At 39.9% G+C, this 8842-nt stretch overlaps 1 protein-coding gene across 3 annotated transcripts; it reads right to left on the bottom strand.

Annotated features, from left to right (window-relative positions):
- Positions 1 to 255: 255 nt before the first annotated feature.
- Positions 256 to 8586, bottom strand: LOC134872315 (histone acetyltransferase KAT5). 3 transcript variants are annotated; one of them, XM_063895569.1, is made up of 16 exons: positions 8489 to 8586; positions 8342 to 8408; positions 7268 to 7336; positions 7028 to 7164; positions 6485 to 6553; positions 6199 to 6390; positions 5603 to 5803; positions 5447 to 5521; positions 4498 to 4563; positions 4005 to 4253; positions 3835 to 3924; positions 3604 to 3744; positions 3427 to 3520; positions 3036 to 3195; positions 2870 to 2951; positions 256 to 1888 (listed from the first exon to the last, which is right to left on the bottom strand). In XM_063895569.1, exons 1-16 carry the CDS (start codon positions 8516 to 8518, stop codon positions 1754 to 1756), a joined length of 1857 nt encoding a protein of 618 aa, XP_063751639.1. In that variant the 5' UTR covers positions 8519 to 8586; the 3' UTR covers positions 256 to 1753. The 3 variants fall into 3 exon arrangements, with proteins under 3 accessions (XP_063751639.1, XP_063751640.1, XP_063751641.1); XM_063895570.1 differs by having other exon boundaries at positions 5603 to 5773; XM_063895571.1 differs by having other exon boundaries at positions 5603 to 5770.
- Positions 8587 to 8842: the final 256 nt, after the last annotated feature.

The following is an 8842-nucleotide window of genomic DNA, read 5'->3' as shown; positions in this document are numbered from 1 at the left end:
ACTAAAGGTATTAAACAAACGTGGTGAAGTAGAAGTACACCATTTACCTCTGAATTGTAGTGGAGTAAAAGTACAATTAGCATGAAATGGAAATACTCAAGTAAAGTACAAGTACCTCAGAATTGTACTTAAGTGAGTAAATGTACTTGGTTACTTCCCACCTCTGCCTGTACATAAAGCTGGTTCTCTCTGCCACATCAAATCGATGCACACTGGATGAATTCAAATCAGTTTCAAAGACACATTCAGGAAACCTTTCAGCGTTTTAAGGTTTTTGTTTTTTTATCAATTCAACAAGCTTTTTCATATCAAACGTTCAAATCATACCCTCGACCTTGTTTGACTTAAAGATATACTAAATCATTTCAACAGGGTAAACTCAACATCCTTTGTGACATGTAAACAAGACAAACCGAAAGTAAGATACCACTTATTATTAACATCATCTTCTCCTGTCGATATTGTGCAGCCAGTTATTTTACATGAAGTAAAAAAAGACACTTAAAGACAACTGTACACCAAATTTACATTCCTAACAGTTCAACATGGCTTCTGTCTAAGCTTTTTTTTTGTACAATTAGATTCAGTATGTACAGTTACAGGAAACAATGTGTAACTTGGGGAATTGATTTGTGTCAGTGCACACTGTACAAATTATAACGAGGGAAGTATCTGAAAATGAAATGAAGAATCGCCTGAATGATCACGAACAAAAGAGAATAAATACTTCCAACTATTTAAAACACAGGGAAATTAAAGAAGAGCTGCTTCTGTTTTTCTGCTTTCGAGCCGTCTATCACTAGAACATATCGCTGTTTGCCAGAGAGAACAACATTCAGGCACTGGAGGAGAATTATCTGTACGTTGAGATGAGGATTTACAGTTTTAATGTCGTACTCCTGAAAGAGATCTTCTCCCTTTAACACAATACACATACTGAGTCGCCGCGTTAACCGGGCGGTATTGTTTTCTGTGCAATTCAGAGAAGAAGCTCATGAGAGACTTGTAGGAGCCTTCACACAAATCTATATTAAAAAAAGAGTGCTGGAGATATTTTGGAGTGCTGTTCAGACATACAGATATGTCATGTTGTTAAGGAGTGCTACACGATTTTTTGTAACTAACTATATTTTAAGTTGTACGTCAAATTAAAGTGGTTATTGGATGGAGTCACACAGGGAATTAGACTGAGGATATACGACGACATTTTAACGCCACTTTTTTTGTGGTGCAGATACAAAGGACGTAAGACAAAACTCAATCTAAAGAAATTATTTTCCCCTAGTGGTTTTTCTCACAACACTTCCCTGTAGAATTCAGATTATTTCCTATAACAAAACCATCTTACATCCATTAGGTGGTCCGTACGCCATTTCAGGCTTTAATTTACACTTTTATACAAACACCATACTTCACTTTTAACGCACTGTTGGTCAGGAGCAGGATCTTTTACGCGGCAGGAGCTGTGGTGTAAAATGTTGGCGGTGCCGCTGCTAACTAGCTTCAGAATTGTCCCCAAGTTTGACAGCTTTTCAAATTCACAATATATAAAGAATATTCACAATAAAAACATCTCAGTTGACAATGTGTTGATCCAAAGAGGAGTCCTTGGGTTTAAAAAGGGTTGAGAAGTCAAAGGTTTCAGCGAGACGCTTTGACAAAAAACATTCTCTGAACCACAATTTGCTTCAAGTCTGATACTGGTGGTTTTGGAAGGGTGGTCAGTGAACCAGGGCGGGGAGGGGGGGGGCTTCTACCACTTCCCCCTCTTGCTCCAGTCCTTAGGTGTGAAGTGAAGACATTTTGAATCTATGCGCAAGTGTCTCTTCTGCATCGCTCTTTCATGCCCATCCACAATGTCCTCTGAGAGAGTCAGGATGTACTGACCCTGCAGTCAAGAGACAAGACAACATTTCAGGAGAAGAAACATCACATTTTCTACAAATTACCACACACTGGTCAATCAATATGTCATGTTAGTAGATTCCACCAGGGATTTTCAGTGATAGCACTTTCATCCGTGCATCTGGAGCAGCTACCATGACTGTAAAGACACTCCCGATGTAGGACTTAAAACAAAATGACTGACGTGCGCACGGCCAGAGTTCAGCCAATCGCTTCTATGCACATTTATAATTCATGTAATATTCCATTCATTGCACTCTTATGTATATAATATCCTGCTTTGTATTGTGGGGTAACTTCAATAGTGTTTATTTGTCAGATTCTTTACCATCATACTCAACTGTGTATATTTATTTTTTCTAATTCCGGTTTAATCCGGTTTCTATTTTGTGATGTTTATATTTTAGAATTGTGTATTTTGTAATTATGTGCACTGCTGTGTTTGTTTGGGATTAATAAAGTACTTCTTATTTCATCTCATCCTCTATGCAAATGCAGGTTACCGGTCAGACCGTACGTTTTCTATGTTTCATCCCAGAACAATAACAGCATTGGTTTCAAAAGGTTTGATAATCATTCAAAATCTTTAATTCAAATGAAATGAAATAGAAATCATTTTTTTAAGAGGATAAATACTTCTACTTTATTCATTTTAGAAACTCAAAACCCATGCAAGAATTTCCTTGGCTTGCTGTGATGCAACTCACTCTACTCCTGGCGCCCCCCACCGACCATGGGATCCCCTATCTGTGATCTCTAGTAACGGTGATTGGCCGATATGAAAATCTACATGATTGCCCAAGTGTTTTCAGTGTAAGCCCTGCGCTCACAAAGCTCTTGTTGATTCATTTACATTCACCTATTGTGTTTTCAGACAGCAGAGGGGCGTCTGCTGCCACATTTATACAACAGCACAACGCTGCAGATGCAGTCAGAAAGAGCAGTCCCAGCCCCGGTCTCTCACCTTGTAATAGTTGATGAGGTTGAGGTACTGCAGCGTTGAAATGACGTCTTCCTTCTTTACACTTGTGATCTCACTGATCTCACTGGAGGGTTAAAGCAAAGTCAGATCAGAAGAGAGGCGATCATTAAACGTTGTTATGAGCGTCATTCTCAAGGTTGAGACGTACTTGATGGTGATCTGCGGCCTCTCCCCGTTGTCCGGTTTAAGTTCCATGAGAATTTCCAGGATGGTCTGGGACCAGTAGGAGCGGTAGGACAAAAGGCCGAGGTCAGAGAGCGGCTTCTCAGGAGTGCCCGTCTTCCCTTCTACCTTCGACAGCTCGTAACCTGACAAACACACACACACAAAAAACCACACACACACACACACACACAGGGGACAGATGACACAGTTACAAGGTGAGGAAGACACAGAAAATACCTTCAGGCTGGATGTAAATACAAGAATGATGTAGATGTATTTTCCCTATATACTGTATAATGCCAATAAAGCTATTTGAATTTGAATGTGCATATATTTACTAAACATTGTGCCTCTGTTTCTAATTCCACACTTACTGAACTCGATGAGCAGTTTGCCATAGCCCCTCCGCTGGTAGGGAGGCAACGTCAGGATGCAGGCGACGTTATAATCTTCAGTCGACTCTTTTTCCTGCGTGCAGAAAAGACAAATTCTGTTTAGTTTTTGTTCAGATATTGGACTTTTTGCGAGCTGTATTTGCATAAAGTGTGTACCTTAGAGAAGTATCCCACTATGTGAAAGCCTTTGGAGTCATACTCCGTCATTACGTAGAAGAGGAAAGGGTCTGTGTCGTAATACAAGGTTTTGTGGTCCAGGAAACACTTAGCGAGTAAACACAGGTTCTGGGAATAATTCTGGAACAATATAAACAGACGTACATGAATAAAAAACACAATAAAAAACTGGAATTTTATGGAAAAAAGAAGAGAGATCCTGAAGCTCACTTTGTTTTTCCTGCCGTCTATCTCAAAAAAAGAGATGGTGCCTTTGCGGTAGATCTCGTTGCCTGGCGGATGTCTGAGGTGGCATTTTGTCTGTGGAAGGAACAGAAGGATGAGTGCAACGATCTGAGCAGCAAGACGGGTGAAGATGGAGACACGCGGATGATTCTTACCAAATGCCTCTGGAGACACTTGAGGCTTTTGAGGTACTTGAGACAGAATTCGCAGAGGTAGAGGATGGGCAGCGTGGTGAGCTCCTGCGGGTACGGCGAGAAGTACCAGGGCTTCAGCCTGTGGCGTCCCAACTCTATACACTCGATGTTCTTCATCCGGGTCACGATGTCGTCGTGGCTGCGGTCGGACACCAGACTGCCCGTCATGCGGGGCGCGGTCGGGATGCCGTCGGAACTGTCTTGCGAATCCTGATGGTGAGGAATGTGGACATAAGACACTCAGGTAAATTGTGTTTAAAACTAAATTCTGCTTGATCATAAGGACTGGACTTCTACAGATCTAGATTTGTTTCAAATATTATCACAGTGGCTGTACATGTTACTCAAAGGACTGGTCTGAGGTAAGCAGCACCTCTGTTCTATTGGACCGTCTAAAGGGTGAATTTGCACAGAAACACACAATCAAGGACCAATAACAGGAAGTGAAACAGACCTCTGGTGGTGGTAGAAAGACACTGGCACTTTGAGGGTTGTTGTTATACTGCAAAACCTTTATCATCTAGCAGAAAAAGACAAAAACACACTGGCTTTTGGAAACAAAAAGAGGGGAATAAAACGGTTCTGATTGGCGCGTTCAGCATCATGTCGTCAATCAGAGGTAGGAATTGTCAAAGAATGAAGCGGGAGGTTAAGAGCAAACACTTGAGTCATTATTTGAGGTGTGACGGATTGTTTTCGGTTACTTATGACACCCAATGTCAAGGCTGTCAAGAGTTGGTGTGAGAATGTTGGAGGTCCGCTGCAAACCTTTTTGTTTACTTGCGACACAAAATACAAAAGCTGCTCAGGTCAAGTTTCCTGAAAGAGTAACAGAAAGGCTGAAGATCCTGCTCTCTTATAACATTGTTTAGCCTCCTCTAGTTACGTTTAGTTAAGTGTATAACCGTCCTGTTACACGTATGCAATGAATAATGGTCAATCTTCATGAAGGACACCACCAATCTAATAATCTTGCAAATGATAAATGTTTGGATAAATTCTCTCATTGTATATTTGCAATGATTATTCAGTCACAGCATTGGGTTTAAAAAAGCTAAAGATAATGCCAGTATTAAATATTTAACTTTGCATAACATTTTTAACACTGAAAATCCTGCAGAAAATAACAATTCAGATTCAGTGAATGTTAGAAATGTTGTTGGTCATGTTCATTTCTTATTATTTAAACTAACACCAATGTTACTTGTGGTATTTGTGGTAAATGTGGCTTTAATTCTGGCGTAAATACAGATTAAGAAATCAATATTTTAATAAAATACCAAAGCTATAATGTTTCAATGTTTTACTTTGGAACATTAGAAATAAAAACCACAAAGATGCAGAGACAAGGTAAGCCCTCAAATAAGAAGATGTTAGATGTAAAATATGTTGAAGGTACACACCTCGTCCGCTCCCCCACAGTTGGCTTTTCTCTTCCTCCCGGGCTGCGGGGGGATGAGTCGTCTGGCGGTCCCGTTCTGTCGTAATGATACAAAGATTAGACGGTGAAAAAATAAGAAACACAAAAATGTCCACAAACCTTCGGGCAGTGTCTTTACCGTTGTGAGCGAGGCGATGGGTTCGTGGTCCTCACGGGACTTGAAGGTGCTGGTGTCCCTCACGGCGGGAAACACAGCCGCCTGAGTGACTTCCGCTGAACTCGGCAGCGACGGCACCGGGGCGGCCGGGGGGACCTGAGTCGGGACGGGGACGGCCTCTACTTTTCTCTTCTGGCAAAACAAACCAGTCTCAGGCATTTGCTTGGAAAAAAGTACAAATACAACTAAAACATGAATGAACAAAGCATCAGAATTCAAGTTCCCAAACGAACGGTTTCCAGTCAAACCTTGTTCATGTTTTCAAAAATAAATATGTAGTTAATCAAATTCAACACCAATTTTTTACTTAAATTTCCCCTCATTATAGCAAGGCATGTTTTGCCAATATTGATTAAAAAATATATTTATAATTCATCAAATCATTACTCCAATATATAATATTAAATAATGAATTCTAACACTTTTTAAAAGGAACTGCGGCTATATTTGACATATTTAGAACGTGGTGTAGCACCTCCAGACATATAAAGCTCATGAAACAATCTGTCCTCAGCACAACATGGTCGATGAGAACACAGAGAGAGAACAGCAGCTACCTTGAACGTTTTGTTGAAGTTGTTGTTGAAATGTGGCTTTACGAGTCCGGTGCAAACACCAGACAAACATTTGGACACGTTGTTTGTTAAATCACTTCTAGGCGTGATCTGCACCACCGGATCCGGCTCTTCTTTCTTTATTTCATGGTTGTTTATTTCTGGAGTCGTGTGCAGCTCAGTGTGAGCCGAGAGCTGCATGATCAGAGAAGAAGAACAAGACAAAGGGTTAGCACCGAGTTCAAACAAGACCTCAGCCGTTTCTGCAAGGTGCGGATCAGAGTTGTACCGGCGTGGGGAGGGTCTTTCCTCTGGATGGAGCGGAGGCCGACTGCGCGTTGAGATCTAAACTCTTCCTCTGAAATAAAAAGGGTTAACATCCAGGGATTTAATGTATACACAATGTAAATATTGTAGTGCATCAGGAGTCACAGCAATAAAGGGAGATCTAAATAAGAGGTGCAAGTGTTTCTTTAACTATTGAACACTTCGTAGAGGTTTTGCAAAAATAACCCTTAAGTGTCGAGGCTGGGTTGAATATAAAAAAATCATGAATGATAATTTGTAATAATAATAATAATATAATATATAAAAAAGAAATGGACATTTAAATCTATCTACACCACACAGATAATAATACCCAATTATTTATACCACAGTGATTGAGATTGACATTCATTTTTAAATTCTGTGAGTATCACACTCTTCTAACAGCAATAGCATCGTAAGGCTAATGTATAAACTACTGTCCTCACAATGTTACACATGATGGTGTATTGTTTAAATGTTTCAGGGTCTGAGACCAACATGCGGTGACAGAGCACGGGCTTACCACGTCTCTCTCTGGGGAACTGGGGCGGGATCCTGGGAGACCATTCTTGGTTGGAGTTTTAGCTTCTTTCTTCGGGAACTGAAGCTTCTTCATGTCCAGCCGGTCTCCTGTGACCCACTCATCCAGGCGCTTGTTGACTTATAACGCAAACAACAAGACATTAGCTGTCAGGTTTCAGTGCAATGTATTACATGTAAAATTCCCAAGAAGGAAACAAGAAGTGACACAAGTTATACTCACAGTCGATGTAGTGAACATAGTAAAGCTTTCTCGAGGAGACTTCCTTCACGCTTAGAATTTCAGCCAATGCTGCAAGAAAAAAGGGAAAATGTCAACTAAAACTTGCAACTCACTTCAATAAAATAGCTGCTAAAACATTATAGATCTACCATCATGCTTAACAACAACAATCCCTTACTGTAAAATAAATCTAAGGTGACACTGATACTGAAAATACTGGGAAGATAATTGAAATATTAAAGTTTAATAAGAAGCTTTAGCCTCCCTTTGTGTACATCTATTGATGTTGATAAAGTCTTGCATGGACACAGGCAAAAGAAATAAATAGTCATTTATATATATACACAAAACATGAAATACTAATTATCTTAAGCTTTTAGATTGCAAATGATTGGACAGTTATACCTGTCATATATCTTAGTGCTCATGCAAACACATGCAACCTGTGACAAGGGGAAGGAAAACACTACGTTTTCTATTTAAGGGTCGAAATGTAGCTAAAACGTTTTACTGCCAAAAACAAACGTTCAAGATGAGGCAAAAACTGGTGTCAAAAGGGTCAAATCGTGTGTATTTATTTGTGTTTTGCTGCGGTGTTGTGACCCGTATGAAGCTTACAGTTACAATGACAGTTAACTGAGGAAGTGTCACTGAAATGACAGACTGATTTTAATGTGGCTCTAACTTTGTTTCATCTTTCGAACTGTCATAACAAATAGGAGCACGTAAACCCTTCTGAGTGAGTCCAACTGCATTCAGAAAACCAACTATACAACCTGAGCAATCCATTTAACATTTGTAAACAACAGCGTGCTGTCAGGTGGATTTCGCCAAAGTTCGTCTTTCCCAACAATGTTTTTTATAAAAATGCCCATCAAAGTTAGCTAGCTAGTATAGTAATGATGTACTAGAGGCTCTGGCAAGCATGTAAGTGAAGCACAGTATCATTGCATAGCGACATGTGTGCCCCGTGTGTTTACAGCGCTCCGACTGAGGCCGTCTGATAACAACAGCTGAGGTCCGCTAGTTAGCATTAGCTAGCTTAGCACGGGAAAACAACCGCACAATACTTACGCCATTCGTCTTCGTGTTCCTGGTTTTTACGAAGAACAGGGAGGCGGCAGCCCTCAACGATCTCGACCTGTCAAAAATAACACGTTATTATGCACCCTGAAAGTGATTAATGTCTCTCAAATAAAATAATATCGCTCGAAAACCTACCGATGATGCGTTGTCCGCCATTTTCGTCATCTGTGAGAGCAGGAGCAGGGTGTTGTGGGAAAATGCCGGTCCACAACAAAGACAACTTAAAGAGCAAGATGAAGAATGTTCAATCAACCCGGAAACCGGAAGTCGTAAAACAAAACCCGAAAATAGAAGCAGGGGATTTCTCTCTAGGTAGATCCGTGTTTTTAGAGCGTTTATCATCTTTGTTCACTGCGATTTCAGAATATTTTTATATAAATCCTTCCTTTTTTCTTTCTTTCTTTTAATACCATTTATATTATTATTATTATTATTATTATTATTATTATTATTATTATTATTATTATTATTATTATTATTATTATTATT

The sequence above is a fragment of the Eleginops maclovinus genome, chromosome 11, assembly GCF_036324505.1.
Source record: "Eleginops maclovinus isolate JMC-PN-2008 ecotype Puerto Natales chromosome 11, JC_Emac_rtc_rv5, whole genome shotgun sequence".
Classification (NCBI taxonomy): Eukaryota; Metazoa; Chordata; class Actinopteri; order Perciformes; family Eleginopidae; genus Eleginops; species Eleginops maclovinus.
The sequence above is the reverse complement of the archived record's forward strand: the minus strand, read 5'-3'. Positions and strand labels throughout refer to the sequence as shown.